Source organism: Felis catus, chromosome X, assembly GCF_018350175.1.
Source record: "Felis catus isolate Fca126 chromosome X, F.catus_Fca126_mat1.0, whole genome shotgun sequence".
In the NCBI taxonomy this organism is placed as follows: Eukaryota; Metazoa; Chordata; class Mammalia; order Carnivora; family Felidae; genus Felis; species Felis catus.
The window spans coordinates 51,479,114-51,502,680 of record NC_058386.1 but is presented as its reverse complement, the minus strand read 5'-3'; the positions used below and the strand labels follow the sequence as shown (position 1 = coordinate 51,502,680).

Sequence of the window (23,567 nt, the reverse complement as noted above, 5' to 3'; positions counted from 1 at the left end):
TCAGTCAATGAAGCCAGTATTACTTTGATTCCTAAACCAGACAGAGACCCAGTAAAAAAAGAGAACTACAGGCCAATATCCCTGATGAATATGGATGCAAAAATTCTCAATAAGATACTAGCAAATCGAATTCAACGGCATATAAAAAGAATTATTCACCATGATCAAGTGGGATTCATTCCTGGGATGCAGGGCTGGTTCAACATTCGCAAATCAATCAACGTGATACATCACATTAACAAAAAAAAAGAGAAGAACCATATGATTCTGTCAATCGATGCTGAAAAGGCCTTTGACAAAATCCAGCACCCTTTCTTAATAAAAACCCTTGAGAAAGTCGGGATAGAAGGAACATACTTAAAGATCATAAAAGCCATTTATGAAAAGCCCACAGCTAACATCCTCAACGGGGAAAAACTGAGAGCTTTTTCCCTGAGATCAGGAACGCGACAAGGATGCCCACTCTCACCGCTGCTGTTTAACATAGTGCTGGAAGTTCTAGCATCAGCAATCAGACAACAAAAGGAAATCAAAGGCATCAAAATTGGCAAAGATGAAGTCAAGCTTTCGCTTTTTACAGATGACATGATATTATACATGGAAAATCCGATAGACTCCACCAAAAGTCTGCTAGAACTGATACAGGAATTCAGCAACGTTGCAGGATACAAAATCAATGTACAGAAATCAGTTGCATTCTTATACAATAACAATGAAGCAACAGAAAGACAAATAAAGAAACTGATCCCATTCACAATTGCACCAAGAAGCATAAAATACCTAGGAATAAATCTAACCAAAGATGTAAAGGATCTGTATGCTGAAAACTATAGAAAGCTTATGAAGGAAATTGAAGAAGATTTAAAGAAATGGAAAGACATTCCCTGCTCATGGATTGGAAAAATAAATATTGTCAAAATGTCAATACTACCCAAAGCTATCTACACATTCAATGCAATCCCAATCAACATTGCACCAGCATTCTTCTCAAAACTAGAACAAGCAATCCTAAAATTCATATGGAACCACAAAAGGCCCCGAATAGCCAAAGCAATTTTGAAGAAGAAGACCAAAGCAGGAGGCATCACAATCCCAGACTTTAGCCTCTACTACAAAGCTGTCATCATCAAGACAGCATGGTATTGGCACAAAAACAGACACATAGACCAATGGAATAGAATAGAAACCCCAGAACTAGACCCACAAAAGGATGGCCAACTCATCTTTGACAAAGCAGGAAAGAACATCCAGTGGAAAAAAGACAGCCTCTTTAACAAATGGTGCTGGGAGAACTGGACAGCAACATGCAGAAGGTTGAAACTAGACCACTTTCTCACACCATTCACAAAAATAATCTCAAAATGGATAAAGGACCTGAATGTGAGACAGGAAACCATCAAAACCTTAGAGGAGAAAGCAGGAAAAGACCTCTCTGACCTCAGCCGTAGCAATCTCTTACTCGACACATCCCCAAAGGCAAGGGAATTAAAAGCAAAAGTGAATTACTGGGACCTTATGAAGATAAAAAGCTTCTGCACAGCAAAGGAAACAACCAACAAAACTAAAAGGCAACCAATGGAATGGGAAAAGATATTCGCAAATGACATATCGGACAAAGGGCTAGTATCCAAAATCTATAAAGAGCTCACCAAACTCCACACCCGAAAAACAAATAACCCAGTGAAGAAATGGGCAGAAAACATGAATAGACACTTCTCTAAAGAAGACATCCGGATGGCCAACAGGCACATGAAAAGATGTTCAGCGTCGCTCCTTATCAGGGAAATACAAATCAAAACCACACTCAGGTATCACCTCACGCCAGTCAGAGTGGCCAAAATGAACAAATCAGGAGACTCTAGATGCTGGAGAGGATGTGGAGAAACGGGAACCCTCTTGCACTGTTGGTGGGAATGCAAATTGGTGCAGCCGCTCTGGAAAGCAGTGTGGAGGTTCCTCAGAAAATTAAAAATAGACCTACCCTATGACCCAGCAATAGCACTGCTAGGAATTTATCCAAGGGATACAGGAGTACTGATGCATAGGGCCACTTGTACCCCAATGTTCATAGCAGCACTCTCAACAATAGCCAAATTATGGAAAGAGCCTAAATGTCCATCAACTGATGAATGGATAAAGAAATTATGGTTTATATACACAATGGAATATTACGTGGCAATGAGAAAAATGAAATATGGCCTTTTGTAGCAACGTGGATGGAACTGGAGAGTGTGATGCTAAGTGAAATAAGCCATACAGAGAAAGACAGATACCATATGGTTTCACTCTTATGTGGATCCTGAGAAAGTTAACAGGAACCCATAGGGGAGGGGAAGAAAAAAAAAAAAAGAGGTTAGAGTGGGAGAGAGCCAAAGCATAAGAGACTGTTAAAAACTGAGAACAAACTGAGGGTTGATGGGGGGTGGGAGGGAGGAGAGGGTGGGTGATGGGTATTGAGGAGGGCACCTTTTGGGATGAGCACTGGGTGTTGTATGGAAACCAATTTGTCAATAAATTTCATATGAAAAAAAAATAAATAAATAAGTAAATAAATAAAATAAATAAAAAATATAATTAAAAAAATAAAAATAAAAATAAAAATTACTACTACAAAAAATTCTGACTAATATTTTTCCCCAAGAATAATACCCTACTCTTTCATCTTTAGGATCATAATAGTTTATTTATTGGCTGCTAATGAGGTTTGCACAAGGCCTCAGATAATGAATAGCTGAGGCGCCTAGGTAGCTCAGTCAAGCATTCAACTTCAGGTCAGGTCATGATCTCACAGTCAATGGGTTTGAGCCCCGTGTTAGGATCTGTGCTGACAGCTCGAGCCTGGAGCCTGCTTCGGATTCTGTGTCTCCCTCTCTCCCTGCCCCTCCCCCACTCACGCTCTGTCTCCCTCTCAAAAATAAATAAACATTTAAAAAAATTTTTAATGATAATTAATAGCTCTAGACCACTGGCTCAAACTAAGCTGAAGCAGATACGTTTTTTGATGCTTCTGATCTTCATTGATCACACTGGGATACTCTTACACTTTCTTAAGAAGTCATCTGGCATCCTATGAATTCCTCAGTGGTGTCAATGTGTTAGCAGGCTTCATGATCACTTCATAAGTGTGGTAGACATGGCTGAGGAAGGGATTGGGTAAATACCAGCTTGAAAGAAATAGTTTAAAGAGTTGGAGTGTTTTCCCTGAAATAAGGTGACATAAAGGATAGGACACCTGAGTTCAGATCCCTAAAGGGCTATTTGGGGGCAAAGGAAGTGATCATGTTCTCTGAGGTTTTAAGGGTGAGCAAAGATAGGCTCAACTGTCAACCTCAGGGGTTGCAGATGCAAATATAAATTTAGCAGAAAGAAAAACTAACTGAGCTGCCAAGTAATTAGATTTGCAGTTTCTGGATGTAGAGAGTGTCCTGTTATTGGAAACATTTAATCAGAAGTAATTGAACATCTCTCAGAAATGTGGAAATTCCCTTTCAATGTGTAGATTCTAACATCAAAGTAATCATGTGAAACTAGGTTGCTAGTGCTTTATCTCAACATAGGTCTGGTCCCCTCACTGACTTTTCATTTTTTCTAATTGAAACTCTCTCTTCCTTGGTCGTAGGAAGGGAAATAGAAGGACTCTGAGGTCTGGGGATCCAGGTTCTGGGTAGACTGGAATATCTTTGCAGAAAAATTCAAGTTATTTTGTTTGTGGGAGCATGTAAGGAGACAGAACCCCACAGTAACCCCCTGAACTCCCCTTAGGAGATCGACATGAATGCAGGATAACCATAGGCAGATTTTAGTTCTGGCATTTTTGCATTTATGTGAGGTATGATTATTTCCATGTCTGATTTTCCTAATAGACTGTGAGCTTTTTCAGGGACAACATGTCTTACTTTTCTGTGTGTTCTTCCTGCATCTAGAACATTACCCATAGTGGCGACTTGCTAGTTTCTCCATAGTTTCTTGGCATGATCAGATTGTGGTGTAGTTTGTATACCAAACACTAGGCTGGCATTTTTTCCCAGAGGGAAGAGGGAGCTGGCTCCCAGATTCTTTTTGAGTGACACCTAAAATAGATAATGTGACTATTTCTAAAAGTATCTCCCTAGCACTTCCTTCATTTAAAGGCAACCAGGGAGATAAAATGATACTTTTTTATTTTGTTAATGTTTATTCATTTTTGAAAGAGAGAGACAGAGCACAAGCAGGGGTGGGGTGGAGAGAGAGAGGGGGACACAGAATCCAAAGCAGGCTCCAGGCTCTGAACTGTCATCACAGAGCCCAACTTGGAGCTTGAACTCATGAAACACAAGATCATGACCTGAGCCAAAGCTCAACCAACTGCGCCACCCAGGTGCCCCGAGATAAAATGATACTCTTAAGAGCTGAGCTTTTGACAAAGTTTCCAGGGCTGAACATATCTGATGCCTTAGGTGTGAGAAAAGTTGTGGGCATTTTCTTTAGACAGAGCTGGGATTGCTGGATTGCGGAGGCCTTTATAAATGAGCAAGTTTTTCTCAAACTTATTAAACTTTACTGCTTTACTGATACATATTCCAGTATGGAGGTCTCTGCTTCCAACTGTCCTCCTCACTCTTGGGAGTGAGGGCAGGGTGGGGTGAGGGGAGAGCAATATGTTGCTGAACCTTCAAAAGTGGAAAAAGGAAATTCAGAGAGGCTAAGTTAGGAAGAGAAAGGAAAGAGTCCTTGGCCTATAGGGAGATGTGCTAGATGAGCCTGGCCTTCTCAGGCTCCTTGGTGGTTAGGTGAGAACATTCACAGTGCAGGGACCTGGTTGTGTTGCCTGTTTCAATGGTGGGGAGGGGTAAGTGGGGACATGCTAGAAGCCTGAGCCCTGGCCTCACCAAGCACCTGTCTATCTGTGAGTCAGACCTTCCAGGACTTCCCCACAGATGGCACCCCTCCTCTTGCTTGGATTGCTCCCAGAAAGGGTAAAATAAAACAGCCCTTGGAAGGGGGGTGGAGGTGGAGGGTAGCCTAAAATTAGCCCATGGCCCTGATGCCTAGCCTTTAGGCAGTGTTGTTAAAAGTAGAAACCAAGGGACCTTGCCTGCTTAGGCCCCAGGGCAAATAGGGGCTCCCTGCAGAGGGGCCACCAGGGCCCTTTTCTTCACAAGAGGGGCAGCAGTGGCAGCGACCCTTGGCAGCGTGGCCTCAGGCAGAAGCCCAGTGAGTATCTGGAGTCTAGAACCCAATTATGCAGCCAGGGAGGAACGAACCCTTAGGATTGCAGGCCCATGGACCCGTAACCACCACCCTCCACAGGGTTTTCCCACTGGATCTTGTTTCTGGGGGTGCTTGGGAGGTTAGTAGGGAAATCTGCCCACAGAGGGAAGGAGGGTTATGATGATGGCTTCCTGCTATCTGTGTCCCAAGAAAGTATGTGTACCTAGGCTCTGGGGTCCAAATGGACCCACTTCTTGAGGGAAATTGCAGCTATACAAAACAGAGAAGATAATGATTTGTCTTTGTGTCCCTGTGTGTTGTCTTTGTTGGGGGGTGCATCTGGGTGGGCTCAAGAGCAGAAAGGCAGAGCTCCTCAGGTTGTGGGGAGGAAGATGAAGCTTAAAAATAGTCTAGTAATGCCTAGAGAACTGTTCTAGGGCCCACCAAAACCAGCCACTCCCCTGTAGGAGTCCTTAACTTGTATTCATAGACCCACAAAAGAGCCTTAGAATTCAAAGGGTCATAAAACATGCATGGAGCAAAGAATTACCTTTTTTCACCCCTAATCTCTAACTGAAACTTACCATTTCTTTTCAAGGATGAATGCAGACAGCAAATGTCAGTAGTATTACCAGTTACTATAATTTGGTCACCAGAAAAAAAATCAGACATTTCATATCATATTACAGTTGTGGAAGAGATCTAAAATGTCATTTATGTTCATCATCACTTAGAAATTATTAATATATATTTGTATTTAATGGGTTAATAAAGAACATTTATTACTATATCAAGCAGTTTTAAAAAATAGCTGTACTTCAATATAATTGGTTTCCTTTAATCTTATGTATTTTATTTTATGTATTAAAAACCATTCTGAGAGGGGACAAGAGACTTAACCAGAATGCCATAGGGGTCAATGTCACAAAAAAGGTTTAAAACCCCTGCACTTTGGGGATCAGGAAAGGAATTCTTGCATAGAATGGTCATGTAATGACTCTTAGCTTAATAAGAGCTAGGTGAAGTTAGACAATAGATTAATTAGATTTTCTTATCCTGTCTAATAAGGCACAATTCACCAAATCCCTAAGCCAGCTGGGGTCCATGACTTGATCTCTCTATGGAGGCTCATTAGATGGGCCCTGCTATAGGCTCCTGGTATGACCTTGATGAGAGCCTCAGCATTTCCCTCTATACTCCTTTCCCTCTTCATCTCCCTGGAACCAGTCTCCCCTTCCCCTACCAAAGTGTAAATGAATCCCTATTTGCTATCAAAAGAAATGATCCGTAAAAGAAACCTTCCATTACTGAAGTCCCTGGAATTCAGCATGACCCTCAAAGCTGAGGATTTGGGGAGCTGCAATGTGACTGCTTAAGGCAAGGGAAAGGGGCACGTGTTTGCTTTTCAAGTTGCAATAGAAAGAACAGGACGGGCAATAGGGAAACATGGATTCTATTTCTGGCTCTGCTGTTACCTTGATGTAAGGCACATAGCAAATCCCTTGCCCCCTCAGACCTCAGTGTTTTTCATCCACAAAATGGGGATGATATTACCTACTCCACTATGTGAAATTGCTTTGAAAAGCCCAAGATTTTAGGTGTGTTCTGGGTTCCTGCTAATGAGACAACAGGTAATAACAGCCATATGACCTTAGAAAAAATGTCCTGCTCTCCTCTGAGCCTTGGGTTTTCTATCTCTAAACTAAGGGAATTAAATTAAATGATTTATTTGGTGCATTCCAGATCTGAGGTTATAGGACTTTAAATAAGGAGCAATAGTAGAAATTGGAGACCTAGGTAATAATAATCACTTGGTACTACAGTTGCTGAGTTACTTACTGACTACTACATTCAGGTGCTATCCTAAACAATTAACTCATTTACTTATTAATTTAAATATTACCTCATGTAATCCTAACAATAACCCTCTGAAGCAGGTACTACTATCATCCTGTCTTTACAGATAAAGAAATAGGCACAGAGAGTAATCTGCAGTGATCTGCTCTAGGTCACACAGCTACTAAGTGGTGGAGCTTGAATTGAAGCAGAATTCCAGGCCATGTTTTACTACTACTTTACATGGTCTGTCATTCTGCAGTGAGTGAAAAACAGACCCATTTCAAAGAGTTATGATACAGTGTCCTGACTGCTATAGTTATATAAGACCACAAATTCTGGAGAAACTAACCCATCAGAAGGAACTACATGTGACAGAAAGAAGTATGACGTTTACAGAGAGACATCATTTCTCTTCCCTTATTGCTGGGTCTTGGGGTATAAGAAGAGTAGCAGGAAATGAGCCTGGAGATGTTGGCCAAAATTTGCTCATAAAGAATCTGTGAGCCAGTCCAAAGTATCTGGGCTATACTCTGAAAGAAAGGGGAGCCATTAAGGGATTTAAAATGGGATTGGCACAGACCAGATTTGTATTTTTAAACAATTGCTTTATAATGTGAAGAAAAAGGGGAAACTAGCTAGGAAACTATTACAAGAGTTGACACAAAAAAATGATTTACCTAGCTTATGTAAAGCACTGGCAATGGGGATAAGTCAGAGGGAGGTGGCCTGTAGAGGCCTCTAGGAAGTAAAATCCTTAGGACTTGATGAGCAATTGGATGAAAGTGGGACAAAGAGATAAGCGGACTGAGATGAGTCTTGGGTTTTTGGTTTGGTTTACCAGGTGGATAGTGAGAAACAGATATGGATTAACTTTGCTGATGGTAGTGATGGTAGTGGTAGTGTGATACTGCTGACTTTGAAGGACCTGAAGAAATTCAGTGAATATATACTTTTTTTGCTGAAAAGAGAGCTAGCTAGGGGGCTTGGAGTGATAAACTTGAAAGCATCAGAATTACAGCGAGAGCTGCATCTCTGGGAATGGAAAGAAGATCAAGGAGAGAACAAAGGGGAGCATAACTATTTCAGGGTAGAACATAGGGGAGAAAAATCAGGAGAGGGTGATGGTCAGGAAGCCAATGGAGGAGTATGTAGGAGAAAGTGGCCAGTGGGGACAGATGTACCAGAAAGGTCACAGAAGGAAAGATAAGAGAAGGAGCCAGCAAATTTAACCACAAGGGTGACTGTTTAAAGAACTATTTTATTGTGTGGTTGAAGAAGGGTGGAGCCAGATTGCAGGTATTGAAGAAATGAATGAGAGAGAAGTAGATGGTAGAAAGCTCTTTGGTATATTTGGTGAAAAAGAGAGAGATGAAGAGAAAGCTAGCTAGAGTAAGACAAAGAACCATAGAAGTTTTTTGTTTCCTAAGATGGTTGAGGGGAAGGAGCCAGTCAGGAGGTTGAAGGGGCAGAGAGAGGAAGTTCCTTTAAGACCTACTATATTGCAGCTCCATGAGGCAGGGATTATCATTTCTGTCTTATAGATGAGGAAACTTAGTCCCAAAGAAGAGAAGAGGCTTGCCCATGTCTTCTCAGCTAGTAACTTGGGGTGCTGAGTTGCAAACTTAGGTCTACCTGATTTCTAAAATCCTCTACTTATTGCACACCTCAAAGGAGTAAAAAGACCATATATGGAGTTGATGTTAGTGGGTGAGGAGGGGCCTAAAGCTGAGAGAGACCCCACCCACCCACCTCACAATTTTTTTTTCTATGAGGTATGTACCTGAGGTCCCAGGCTCACAAAGAGGGATGGAGGTATACAGTGAATAAAAGGAGGTGTATGGCCCTTAGACCATGGCTGCAGGGTATGGGAGAGAAGGAAGACTTGAGCTCTGAAAACCTACCAGCTTACCCTGATGACATTACAAACTAAGGTGGGTGACTTTGGCTTTTGAGCACTAGGAACAAGACAGGTAAGGTCAAGGGGTTAAGTCAGTCACTGGGCCATGGGTAATTTTATAAGGCCTGGGGATAATGGTGAGAGAAGAGTTGAGGATTGAGACAAGGCTCTAAACTGGGTGTGGCAGAGAGGATGGGAAAAGGTTTGACCTAAAGGGATGGGAGTCCATAGGTTCCAAGGAGGTGCTTGGAATCAGAGTGATTTCTGTATTGAAGTAGTCCTGGAGGATAAACCAGTTGTCCACCAAAGAGGACGATTTGCCCTGGAAATGACTATTTTCTGCCATCTCTTTGACTTCATTTTACTTGAAGTCTATTCTTTGTAATGACATCTATTTATTTAATTAGTAAATTTCATTCAACATCTATTTCCTGTGTAACTCTGTTGCCTGAAGCATGGGACCTAAGTCTGAGTGGAGGTCACATATGAAGGACTATGAGGAGGTTGAATTTCATCTAAAAGACTGACAGGTGGAACTGAAGGCCTGCCCCATCAAACTGATGCTCAGGGATGACAACTTGACACCACACACACACACACACACACACACACACACACACACGAACCATTCTGTTGGCCTAGCAACTGCCAGACTAGAGTCATTTCATTAGTCCACACTTTCTGAACTAAGGAAGATGCCTCTACCAAGTCACCAGTAATGATGTAGACCCTACTGGGAATGGAGGGATACAGATGGATACAGAGTTCCTTACCCTGGAGTTTACATACTGAAGCACAGATACGTGCAAATGTAGTGTGAAAGTTCATAGATAAAGTCTAGTGTGATCCTTTGGAATCCCTGAGCATGGGGAGGAGGAGATTAGGGAAGGCTTCCCAGAAGTAGGAGTTTGAATGTCAAGTAGAACAGCATATGCAAAGGCACCAAGCTGTGAAATGGCCTTATGTGTTTGGGAAGCCATCTCTGAGCCCTAACATAAGATGAAATAGGAATTAAAAGCAGGGGGCACATGAGTGAAGAGCCTGATGGTGAAGGGTGGAGGGGGTAAGGTTTGGCATCCAGGCTTTTTGGTGTGGGCCCTCATTCTCTCTCCAATATTTGTCACCCACAGATCTGGCATATCCTTGTGCTCATAATGAGAATAGTTCTGCTGCAATCAATCAAGATGAACCTCATGGACATCACCAAGATTTTCTCCCTCCTGCAGCACGACAAGGAGGAGGAGGACACCGACACAGGGGAGAAGCAGGCTCTCAATCAAGCAGTGTATGACAACGACTCCTATACCTTGGACCAGCTTTTGTGCCAGGAGCGTTACAAACGTTTCATCAACAGTAGAAGTGGCTGGGGTGTTCCTGGGACACCCTTGCGGTTGGCTGCTTCTTATGGCCACCTCAGTTGTTTGCAGGTCCTCCTGGCACATGGTGCTGATGTTGACAGCTTGGATGTCAAGGCACAGACACCACTTTTTACTGCTGTCAGTCATGGCCATCTGGACTGTGTGCGTGTGCTTTTAGAAGCTGGTGCCTGTCCTGGTGGTAGTATCTACAACAACTGTTCTCCCGTGCTCACAGCTGCCCGTGATGGTGCTGCTGCCATCCTTCAGGAACTCTTAGGCCATGGTGCAGAGGCCAATGTCAAGGCTAAACTACCAGTCTGGGCATCAAACATAGCTTCATGTTCTGGCCCCCTCTATTTGGCTGCAGTCTATGGGCATCTTGACTGTTTCCGCCTGCTTTTGCTCCATGGGGCAGACCCCAACTACAACTGTACTGACCAGCACCTATTGGCTCGTGTCCCACGGCCCCGCACCCTCCTTGAAATCTGCCTCCACCATAATTGTGAGCCAGAGTACATCCAGCTACTAATTGATTTCGGTGCTAACATCTACCTTCCATGTCTCTCCCTGGACGTGAACTTGCAAGATAATAAAGGCACTGCATTGCTGCTACAGGCCCGAGGTAAGTGTCAAGCAACTTAGCTCTATAGACCTTCTGGCTTGGAGGTCCAAGGGCCACAAATCACTCCCCAAGCTAATCCTTGTGGGATGAATTGGAGAAAATACCATCTTCTCCCTCTCCTGAGACCCCAGTGGAGAAGTTATAGATTCCTTATTAGAGAAAGGATTACTAAGATAAGGTGGGGGATATCACTAGTAGAATTTCTAGCTTTGGCCCTGCCAATGACTGTTTTGTGGCCTTGAGCATGCCTTCTGTAGACTTCAGTGTGTTCCTATTGGCACTATGCATTGAGGACAGGGCGGGGGGGGGGTGGATTTCTTAGAAGGAAGAAAGCAATTAGGGCTGCAGGATCCAGGGCAGGGTGGATGCAGTCTTGGGTGGGAGAATTACACTGATAAATGCTTCTTATGACCTATTTCTCCTTGCTGTAGCCACTCCACGGTCACTACTGTCACAGGCCCGTTTAGTTATCCGCAGAGCCCTGCACCAGGCCAGCCAGCCACAAGCCATTGACCAGCTGGATCTTCCCCCTGTGTTGATTAGCTACCTCAAACACCAACTGTAATCTTGCAGCCTTAACAGAAACCCACAATACCTACAAAAACCACCTGGGGACCCAGGTAGCTGAAGGGCACTATAGCTCCACCCATTCACCTGGAGCTGCTCCATATCCTCCACAATAAGATACTCATCAAAATAAATCCTGGTGGCTGCTCTCCTGTATTATCCTCCACAATAAAATCCTCATCAAAATAAATCCTGGTGGATGTTATGTCTGCTATATGTGTGTGTGTGTGGGGGGGGGTGGGAGTTTACTGGGGGAAGGGGTCTGGTTGGCCGAAGGGAAGGTTAGTAATTATCTGGCATTTGACAGGCATAGGAGTCCTGGCCACTGACAGGGGGGAAAAATAATCCAATGGCTCACACCTCCTCCAAGATCTCAAAGAAAATTTAGAGCTGTATTGTTCTTAGAAGCAAGGTCAAAGAATTCAAGTGGTTGATTGGAATAGTAGCAGCAGTTTGCTCAGCCTTGTACCTCCCTTCACTTTCCCGTTTTCTATAAGGCACCCTCTCTGGAGCTGTAACCCAATCTCCTATTACTCTGAGTCAAGTAACTAGGGATCTTCCCATTAATCCACCTTGAATCATAGACTGCATTCCCACTAGTCCAGTTTATATTCAAGATCTAATTGGGAAATCAAACTACCAAATATTTATGGCATAGAATTTAATGCAGAAAAAAATTGGTTATATAGATGATAGGTTGAGATGCCAAGAAGGACGGGAAGGTAACCTAGAGATTAGTGACAGCAGGATACTAACACCACCCCTAGGCTGGAGGAGTGAGGGAGGAGGTATGTCCAAAGTTCAGGGACAAGGGTCACTTGATGGAAGTGGAATCACAGGCTTGTCCAGGGGTGCTAAAAGGGAGGCACTGTTCAAACGACAAGAAAAGAAGAAATATCCTTTCTTTTTCCTTATTGGTGCCCTTCAGTCTGCCTCCAATGTCTCTCATTGAGGGAAATTAGAAGTCAACTAATATCAGATCCTGGGAAACAGGGGCCAGACCTCCTGCTGCATAGTGCAGAGCAGGGAAAGGTGCATAATGGAGGGGCAGTGGGAGAAAGTGGTGTTATCTAATCCAGGAGCTAGTATCACATAACAGAATTGGAAGTATATTCACATTGGGAGCCATAAAAGAGACACAGCAGAGACACCACTGGAAGCACAAAAGGCAGAGGCTAAGTACCATGGTTTCTCTATTTTTTCTAATCTTTCACCAGTGCTTCCCATTGGTTGAATCCAGCCAGATGATTGATGAGGGAGCCTGGGAAATGCATCCTACACCCTCTATGATATGGAGAAGGGCAGGGTAAGGAGGCAAACATGCCCTGGACCAGCACAGATAACCACCCAAATTCAGATCTAGGCAACTTTATTTTGCTAAAATCTTCTACAGTACCTTCTTGTGTTTCTCCTGGACAACTGTGGGTGGGGTTGTGGACAAATAGTGAAAGAGACACAAGTTGAAGGAGTGGAGGAGGAGAGCTCAGATAATCTTTAGATATTTAGAGCTTTTCCTGAGAGCTGCCTTGACAGTTCCTCTATATCATGATCTCCTATTATGAGGAAAAGGGGGCAGGGAATAAGGCCTTGAGCTGTCTTGCCTCTCTCCTCCTTACCTGCTCACTCTCCCTAGCTCCTAGTGCCTGAAAGACTTTAGGAAGCCAAGAAAATTGATCATCTATCTCCATGATCCTGCCCTACTCAACTTCCAGACTTTCATTCTTGTTTTGGAGAATAATGCAACTGTTTATCTCCAAGAAGCAAGAGAACTGAAGGATTTGGCTACAAGCACAGACAAGGTTTCAGGGCACTTGGCCCTAGCTCTCTTTTACCTTTATTTCAATCTAGGCTCCTGAGGAATGAATTGTCCAGGACCGCATGCCTGGCTCTGTCCCCTATCCCCTTAAAGCCCTTGGGGATTAGGAGTCAACTTCAGCAGCTCTATCTGATATAGGCCCCCTCGGAAAGTACACCCTTCAAATGGGGCCTAGCCAGGGTGGCCTTTCCTGTGCCATCTGGAACACAGACTCTCTGACCCATGAAAGCATGTAGATACTCTGGGCATTTCGAAGGAATTACATTTAATAAGGATGTAAGAACATAGCAAATTCTAGGCAGAAAGGAAGGGCTGGAACTCTCAGCCTCATTTCTCAGATGAGCAGACTGAGAACCTGACAAAGTTCAATTCCCATGTTATTGGTGGCCCAGCTCTCCAGAATACCTCTAGCTGTTATTTTTCAGCTTCCTGTGTTGCTGGTGAGCAGAGACAATTCAAGAGCTGGTGCCTTAGTTTCTTCCCCTCCTTGGGCCTAACCATTCCCATTTGGATAATAGGCTAGGGGTTGGAATGGGTCATCTCAAATTCTGATGATGAATCTTCTGAGGCAACTTTCCCTAGGAGCCCTGAGAAAGAGGAGGAGGCAGAGGTGATGTCTCTGTTCCTGGAGTGAAATATCCCCCTTGGACTTTAGTTTCTTGTTGGCATTGGTCCCATATGATAACCCAGTCTCCCCACCACCACCATACTCCCACTTCCCCTGACAACAACCATCAGTTTCCAGGAAGCCATATCTTAATCCTTTCAAGTGAGCCAGGCCACTTCCCTCACTCCTTCTCTCCCTCTCTCCCTGTCTCCTGACCTCCCTTTCCTTCCTTCCTTCCTTCCTTCCTTCCTTCCTTCCTTCCTTCCTTCCTTCCCTCTTTTCCTCCCTTCCTGGCATTGCCATGAACCTGGGGCTGGCTCAGCTCTGCTCTTGTCACTGATCAGTTTGTGTTCTCTCCTACAATCAGAAAATTTTTTTGCTTTATTCAGAAAGGTGGCCCTCAAAGACTGGATTCAAAGTGCAAAATGGCTCACTGGACTTCAGACACCAGAGAGATTCCCTTCAACTGCTAACTTGAGGGAAATTCTGATGGAAGAGGTTGTACTTGATCTTGGGCCTTGAATAGTGGAAAGGGTTTTAATCAGTAGAGAGGGAAAAAAGAGGAAGGAATTCAGTGACCAAAGATCTAGAAGCAGGAAAAAGTCCAGTTTGGGTAAGCAGTTTAGTTTGTTTTGAGTTCAATGTATTTTAACCAGAGATAGGCTGGGGACTAGACTGGAGAGGGCCCTGAATGCTCTGGTCTCTTAGACTTAATGATTTCAATTATTAGAATGGGGTATGCACAGTCATAGGAATGATTTGTTGAATACATGGAGAACGTGTTCCCTGATTTCCCAGGGAAAATCTGGCATCATTATATTTTAGTTATTTTTATTTTTATTTATTTTTTCATGTTTATTTATTTTTTAGAGAAACAGAGACAGAGTGCAAGCCGGGGAGGTACAGACAGAGAGAAGGAGACACAGAATCCAAAACAGGCTTCAGGCTCTGAGCTGTCAGCACAGACCCCAACACGGGGCTTGAACTCAAAAACTGTGAGATCATGACCTGAGATGAAGTTAGATGCTTAACTGAGTGAGCCACCCAGGCACCACTGGCATCATTATATTTTTAAATTGAGATATAATTGACACATGACATTTTATTAGTTTCAGGTATACAATATTGCTTGAATATTTGTATATACTTTGAAATGGTCACAATATCTAGTTAACATCCATCACCACATAGTGACAAAATCTTTTCTTGTGATAATAACTTTTAAAATCTACTCTCTTAGCAACTTTCAAATATTCAATACAGTATTATTAACTATAGTCACCATGCTGTACATTATATCCCCCATGAATTATTTATTTTATAATTGGAAGTTTGTACCTTTTGATCCCTTCACCCATTTCAATCACCCTCTCCTTCCCACCTCTGGAAACCACTAATCTGTCCTCTGTACATATGAGCTCATTTAAAAATTTTTAGATTCTACATATAAGGGAGATAATTTGGTATTTGTCTTTTTGTGTCCGACTTATTTTACTTAGCAAAATGCCTCCAAGGTCTATCCATGTTGCTGCAAATAGCAAGATATCATTTTTTATAGCTGAATTCAGCTATATGTGTATGTATATTTATACATTTTCTTTATTCATCCATCAATGGACATTTAGGTTGCTTCCATGATGTGACTATTGTAAATAATGCTGTAGTAAACATAGGGGTGCATATATCTTTTCAAGTTTTTATTTTCCTTTTCTTTGGATAAATACCCAAAATTGCAATTTCTGGATCATGTGGTAGTTGTATTTTTAATTTTTTGAGGGAACTACATACTATTTTCCATAGTGGCTGCAGCAATTTACATTACCACCAACAGTAGACAACAAGTTCCCTTTTCCCTACATTTTTACCAACACTTTTATTTCTTGCCTTTTTGATAATAGCCATTGTAACCAGGTGTGAAGTGATATCTCATTTTGGTTTTTATTTTCATTTCCCTGATGATTTGTGATGTTGAGCATTTTTTCATGTACCTGTTGGCCATCTGTATGTTTTCTTTGAAAAAAATGTCTATTCAGAACCTCTGCCTATTTTTTTAGTCATATTGTTTTCGTTTTTGCTACTGAGTTGTATGAGTTCTTTATATATTTTGGATATTAACCCCTTTTCAGTTATATGACATATTTTCTCCCATGCAGTAGGTTGACTTCATTTTGTTGATGAAATGTTCACTTTGTTAATTTCCTTTGCTGTGCAGGAACTTTTTAGTTTGATGCAACCCCACTTATTTTTTGTTTTTGTTGACTTTGCTTTTGGTGTCAAATCCAAAAGAGTCATTACCAAGACTTATGTCAGGGAGCTTACTGCCTATGTTTTTCTTCTAGGATTTTTATGGTTTCAGGTCTTACATTCAAGTCTTTAATCCATATTGCATTAAATTTTGTGTATAGTGTAAGATAGTAGTGTAGTTTTATGCTTTTCTATGTGGCTGTCCAGTTTTCCCAACACAATTTATTAAAGAAACTGTCCTGGGGTGTCTGGATGGCTCAGTCAGTTGAGCATCTTACTTTGACTTAGGTCATGATCTCACAGTTTCTGGGTTCGAACCCTGCATCGGGCTCTGTGCTGATAGTTCAGAGCCTGGAGCCTGCTTCAGATTATGTGTCTCCCTCTCTCTTTGCTATTCCCTCGTTTGTGCTCTGTCTCTCTCTTTCTCCAAAATAATAAATAAACATTAATTCTAAAAAAAAAAAGGGAAAAAAAGAAACTGTCAAAGGATACCCATTGTGTATCTTGGCTTTTTTGTTATAAATTAATTGACCTAGATAATTCCTACATTTATCCTGGCAGCATTAATTTCACCATCCTCTTGCAAGCCCAGAGCATTTGACTGCTTATAAATTATTTGTGCACTCATCACTTCACTTACTTCTAGGATAGTTTCTGAACTACCTGGGGGAAATCCTTCTCTTCCACAGTCAAGCAATCTGCTTCATCCTGGCACTTTTTAATCTCTATCCATCTATAGTCACAGAAAACTTAGCTTCCAGACACTAGTCTACTTGATAGCTCTTACTTTGCCAGTCTCCTCACAGCACAGGCTACCTCCTCCCAATAAAAAAGCAGAGGCTGAGGTAATGGCAGGATCTGATTCAGTGGCAAGTTCACCTGCAGTTCCTCTTTGACTTGTACAACACCATAAAACCTCCATTTTACCCCCACTCCTTTGGTCTCACCTGGAAATGCAGGTCCCCCTTTCCCGCCAGAACTTCCTGCTTTTCCAGAAGTGACATTCTTGGAATCCTATGGTTTGACACCCATAGTCTCTCCCATTCTTTCACTCAATAAAGATTTATTGAGACCTAATAGGTACCAGGCTCCGAGTTTCAGGTACCACATGATCTCCTATTTTCTCTCCATTTGTCCCCCTCCCCTGCATTCATGTCCTTCCCTGTCCATCTTTGATCCTGTGTTCTTTCAATCACTTCAGTCTCTCACCCAAGTACCAAACAAACTGGATGAAGCCATTGTCCTCTCCTAAGCCTGGACTGATGAACACCACAGAAGAAATTAAAATAAGTAATCATCATAGAAATCTAAAAAGTTAATATACATTGAATACTTACTATGTGCCAGGAAATATGCTCAATAATCACCAAGCATGGATTAACTCATTTAATTCAATGATCTTATTTTACTCATGTCCAATTTATAGATGAAGAAACTGAGGCACAGTAAGATTAAGTAACTTGCTCAAGATCACAAAATAGGAAGCAGAATCTCATGAAAATGAGATCACCATACATTCCTGGATGACAGCCCAGCTATGCCTTTATCAACTTGCCCATTCTCTACTGTAACTATTTCAAAAAAAAGTTGTTTAATGTTTATTTATTTTTGAGAGAGAGACAGACAAAGCATAAGCTGGGGAGGGGCAGAGAGAGAGGGAGACACAGAATTCAAAGCAGGTTCCACGGTTCAAGCTCTCAACACGGAGCCCGATGCGGGGCTCAAACTCACAAACTGCAAGATCATGACCTGAGCCGAAGTCAGACACTCAACCAACTGAGCCACCAAGGTTCCCCATCTTCTGTAACTATTTCAAACCTTGTACAATATTAGCAAGCTTCCTTGCTTTTCCTCTCACTTTGGGGACTTTGCCTCCCACTTCCCAGAATACCTAGAGGTCATTAGGCATGACATCTTCAACTTGTCATTACAACAAACTCTACTACATCCACCCATCCTTCCCTCTTATCTTGGTCCCTCCTTCTATCAAGGCTAACTCATTTCCAGGGGCTCTGGATTTCATCCCCCACCCCTAGCCAGGGCCATCCACCTGTCAGTTATCCTGTCTCTTGTATCTTCAAATTGATTGGTTTTTCCCCTAAGCACATAAGCAAGCTCGTATCCTTCCATCTTGTAAAAACAAATCTGAACCCCAGTACCCCACTTAGCCACCATCTCTTTGCAGTCAAACTTCTGGAACAAGAAGGCTACATACATTCTCCCTTTCCTTGCAGACCATTCTCTTGCCACTCCACTGTAGCCTGGTGTATACCCTCACCCCTGCTCCACACTGGCTTTCCCCATGTCAACAGTGACTTCCTAGATAAACATACAATGCCATATTTTCTACTTGTATCTTGCTGGACTTCTGGGCAGCATCTGACACATGCACTCTTAGTTATACCATCCATCTTCATAAAATCCCTGTGTCTTCCTTGGCTTCTGAGAAACTCAGCTCTTCTGGTTCTGGTTTCACCATGCCAATCCCTCCCTTTCAGGGCTTTGTGGGCTGTTGTTCCTTATTCCTCTCTTTCTCTTATACCCTTCATCTAAGGTGCCATCACCAAGTCTGTCCAATTCTATCTTCCAAATACATCCAAAATTCAACCACTTCTCACCACTTCCACTGCCTCTACCCTGGTCTGAGTCACCATCACCTCTCACCTAGATCACTGTATGAACCTCCTTCTTGGCCTCATTGCTTCCTCCTTTGCTGTTACAGTGCCCTAGACATTTTACTAAGACCATGCCACTCCTCAGCTCAAAATCCTGAAGTCTAAAGTCTAAAATGGTTCAGAAATCCATAACAATCTGCTTTCTGTGTCCCTTCTAACCCCCTCTCCTACCACTTTTCCCCCACATACTCTGCTCTAGCTGCACTAGCTGCCCTGTTCTTCTAACATTCCAGTATGCTCCCACCTCAGGGTCTTTGTAATTACTGTCCCTTTCGCCTGGAATATTCTTCTTCTAGACACTCTCCTAGTTTTCTCCATCAGTTTTCTCAGATATTTGCTTGAATAATCACCTTTTTGGTAAGGCCTATCCCAACTGCCCTATTTAAAATAGCATCCTCCCACCAATACTCCCTGTACTTCTTTCTTGCTCTATTTTCTCCATATATTGCCATCTGATATACTACATATTTTACTTACATATTTCATTCATTGTCACTGTTCATTAAAATTACATTATCATAATGGGAAACATAAAATTAAAAAATTACAACAAATTTCATTCCCTTTATTTTTAAATTAATTTTTATTAAAGTATAATTAGCAGACAGTCTTATGTTAGTTTCAAGTGTAAAATATTATGATTCAACAATTCTATACATTACTCAGTGTTAATCACATTAAGTGTACTCTTAACACATGGATGGACCTACAGAGTTTATGCTAAGTGAAACAAATCAGACAAAGACAAATATCATTATTTCACTTACATGTAAAATCTGAAAAACAAAACAAATGAACAAACAAAATGAAACATACTCATAAATGTAGAAAACTGCTGGTTGCCACAAGGGACGGGGGTTAGGGGATGGGTGAAATAGGTGAAGGGGATTAAGAGATACAAACTCCCAGTTATAAAATAAACAAGTTGGGACACCTGGGTGGCTCAGTTGCTTGAGTGATGGACTCTTGATTTCGCCTGAGGTCATCATGATCCCAGTGTTCTGGGATCAAGCCCCGTGTAGGGCTCCGCACTGAGCATGGAGCCTAGTTAAGATATTGTCTCTCCCTCTTCCCCTCTCCCCTGCTGGTGCTCTTTCTTTCTCCAAAAAATAAAAATAAATAAAAATAAAATAAAATAGTCACCGGGACGACTTACAGCATAAGGAATATATAGTCAATAATATTGTACTAACTTTGTATGGTGACAGACTGTAACTAGATTTATCATGATGATCATTTTGTAATGTATATAAATGTTGAATTACTATGTTGTGCACCCAAAACTAACATCATATTTTATGTCAACTATACTTCAATTAAAAAAAGAAAAATGCATTTTTATTAGTAAACTGCCTGCTTCAGAGCTTAGCCCTTGTTCCTAGTGTGAAAAAATAAAAAATAAAAACTGACATAAATAAATAAACAGATAAATAAATAAATAAATAAATAAATAAATAAAACTCATAATACCAGGAGGTGGTATATGTTACAGTTAAGAAAAAAGGCCAGTTAAGGAATTGGAGAGTGAAGGCAGGCAGAAATGGGGATTCCTATTTTATATTTCAAGTGTCCAGGGAAGGCCTCACTAATAAGGTGCCATTTGAGCAGACATCTGAAGAAAATGAGGCACAAACCATGTCAGTATTCAGAGAACAAACATTGTAGGCAGAGGGAACAGCAAATACAAAGCCCTGGATGTGGGATTTCAGACAAGTCAAATTTAGAATGTTCTAAACAGAATCATTACATTTTCCTTAATCCTGTTCCTATATTTCTCAGTTCAGTGGATGGCAACACCATCCACTGCCTTGCCTAAATCAGAAGCTGCAGGGCATTGATATGATGGGTTGTGGGCCTCCTCCACTATGCTGGTGCCCTGAGTCCAGAATCTGTGTCTGGTTCATCATGATGCTGTGGCACCAAACACAAAGCCTGACACAGAGGTGCTCAGAGAGTGGCAACATCACTCTGGTGGATGATAGCAAATAAGCTTTATATTGCACCCAAAGATGCTTCATTTGACTATGTTCGACAAATCTATGGTGAGCATTAAGTTTGTACTAAACTCTCTGTTGGGTGCTAAAGATACAAAGATGAACAAAGAGACCCTCTGCCCTGGGAAATTTGGTCTGGCTCTGCACAATCAAAATAAACTTGTGTTTAAGGAATCATAGACTCATGTGTGCTTATATCAAAAAGTGGTTTCAAAGTAATATAGTAAGTTCTATAACTCTGAAGATCCATACGTTGGATCAACAAAAGTAATAACAAGCAGCAGTACCTAGCACTTAATTGAGGGCTTTGTATGTAGCAGGCTCTGTGCTAAGTACTTACATGAAATACTCAATTCTTTTTTTTTTTAAGTTTATTTACTTTTGAGAGAGAGAGCACAAATGGAGGAGGGGCAGAGAGAGAGAGGGAGAGAGAGAATATCAGCAGTCTCTGCACTGCCAGTGCAAAGCCCAGTGCAGGGCTTGATCCCACAATCTGCGAAATCATGACCTAAGCCAAAGTCAAGAGCCAGATGCTCAACCTACTGAGCCACCCAGGTACCCCAATACTCAATTCTTACCACAATTCTGTGACATGGGTACTATTATTGTTCCCATTATGTAGAAGAGAAAAAGGAGATTCAGTGAGTTGAAATAACTTGCCCAGGTCACACCACTCCTAAGTGGTGTGGCCAACATCCCAGTCCAGGCAGTCTGGTAGCAAAGTAACTATACTATACACCTTGCTTCCCTGGGAAGGACAAAATTAGCTAGCTGAGCATCAGTCTTTTAGCCATACAGTCATGGTCTTATACAATTTGGCCCCAGACTTTTTTTAGCCTAATTTTCAGCTCTTTCTCTCCTCCTACACAAATACTTTCTCTACTCCTATACCAATATGCACCAGTACCACATGTCCAGATCCTAACTCTTGCCCAACCTACCACACCCTCTCACACTGATGGGTTTTGGATTGGGCAGGAATCCTTTCCCTGCTTTTCTGACTTGACATAATCATCAAGGTCATCCCTCCATGGAAAGTTTCTCTGATACCACTCCCCACCCTGGGAGGAAGGAAGCTCTTCATCTACAATGCTCCAGATCACCTCTGCCAGACTTCTAGTCTAGCTTTCAACTCCTCTCAGAACTACATCCACAGAGCGCCCATTCTCCCAGAATGTTACCATTCTACCCACTCTTCCCAATGGCTATCACAAGGCCTGGTATAGAGGAGGTACCCATGGAATATTTACTAAAGAAAGAAAGAAGCACTGTATTCATGTGGACCAGTCTGTCTACCTGAGTTTATGGTACCTCCACACAGCCTGCACATCTGTTCTCATAAGCTTTTCACTACAGCCACAAGACACTGGGCAGCAGAGGGATTATCTCCATTTTGTAGGTAAAGAAACTTAAGACCAATTATTCTTGCTCCCCCACGACAAGCCCCTGTAGCGATCAAACAAGTTGATCATGTGTCTGTCAGCATGTGCAATCAGGGCCTAGAGGACTCCCTCTTTGAAAAGTAATTTTGAGGTACAAGTTTATGCCTACACTTGGTCTTTCCATACACTGTCCCTGGAGAGGAGCGGACCATACAAATAAGGAGCTGCACCACCCACCACCACCCTTTCCTCTTTAATTCACATGAACACAATCTTTTCCTGAGACTTAGAAACATCAGGACCAAGAAGTAGGGCACACAGCTGGGAGACCTTTTTAACATGCCAAAGACCACTTTTGTTTTTCTAAAACGCTATTTCTTTTGGACTCAGCCCAATGTTCAATATCTGTTCATCCCAAAGCTAACTGGTATGGCAGAATGTTTGGCAGCTGGGAAGAGGACATGGAGGGCTAATTCCTGTAGCAGGAGTACCACAGCAGTACCTCTTTACCTCATGTTTATTTCAAGCCCACCACTTGATTGCCTTGCACAGCTCCTCTCTCCCTATTCCCAGAGCTAACGCTACCCTGGCCCTGTGTTTCCCTAGGCTTAAAATTTGGAAACTGTCTTTTTCAAATTGTAATATTTAGCCTACTTCAAATAATCAAGGTTCTGTGTGAAACATGAACAAATGGTAGGCAACCAGAGGCACAAGGGAGTTGCGGAAGCCTATGAATGAGGTGGTGGAAAAAAGACACCTCCAAAATCAGGTCCAACAAATGAGAATCAGGACTTTGCAAAGCAGGAAAACACAGTTCCAAGTAAATATTATAGTTCAGCCATCCAGATGGGGAAACTAAGGCTAGGGGTGAGAAGGTACTTGCTCAACAAAGTCACACAGTGAGCCAGTGGCTCCCTACTCCCTGCCATTTATCTAGAGCTGGAACCAGAATAGGAGGTCTGATGTTTAAGGTGTGATTTTTGTTGGAAATGTATAGAATGTCATGGAACATCATGGAATATTATAAAAAGAATTGAGTTCAACTGTCAGAGTTGGAAGAGATCAAGGAACTTGATCAATCTTACACCTTGCTTGTGGAGATGAGGGGACAGACTGGCTCAGAGAGGAAAATGGACTGGGCAAGGTCATACATCAAATCTGAGGCAGAGCTGGAGCCAGATCCCTGCCCTAGCAAGCCATGTCAGTTTATGTGCTTCATACATGCAGAGGCAACAGTTCTTCTCTTACCACTATAGCAGCTGAATCTTTTCAAGGCAGACAGGACCCCATACAGCAGCAGAGAACACTCCCCCTGCAATGCAAAAATGGCAGACATTTTTCTCTAATCCCTTCCCTCTCCTCAACTTGAATCCCCT

General features: G+C 42.2%; 1 protein-coding gene across 2 annotated transcripts; it reads left to right on the top strand.

Moving 5' to 3' along the window:
- Positions 1 to 5,042: 5,042 nt before the first annotated feature.
- ASB12 (ankyrin repeat and SOCS box containing 12) lies at positions 5,043 to 11,678 on the top strand. 2 transcript variants are annotated; one of them, XM_006943779.4, is made up of 4 exons: positions 5,047 to 5,193; positions 8,802 to 8,960; positions 10,057 to 10,906; positions 11,338 to 11,678. In XM_006943779.4, exons 2-4 carry the CDS (start codon positions 8,943 to 8,945, stop codon positions 11,469 to 11,471), a joined length of 1,002 nt encoding a protein of 333 aa, XP_006943841.1. In that variant the 5' UTR covers positions 5,047 to 5,193; positions 8,802 to 8,942; the 3' UTR covers positions 11,472 to 11,678. The 2 variants fall into 2 exon arrangements, with proteins under 2 accessions (XP_004000614.1, XP_006943841.1); XM_004000565.5 differs by lacking the exon at positions 8,802 to 8,960 and having other exon boundaries at positions 5,043 to 5,193.
- The last annotated feature ends 11,889 nt before the right edge of the window (positions 11,679 to 23,567 follow it).

Bases quoted from the DNA above. Each gene is read 5' to 3' on its own strand.
- ASB12 (XM_006943779.4), top strand. The intron at 10,907-11,337 runs GTAAGTGTCAAG...TCCTTGCTGTAG, and splicing joins ATTGCTGCTACAGGCCCGAG to CCACTCCACGGTCACTACTG.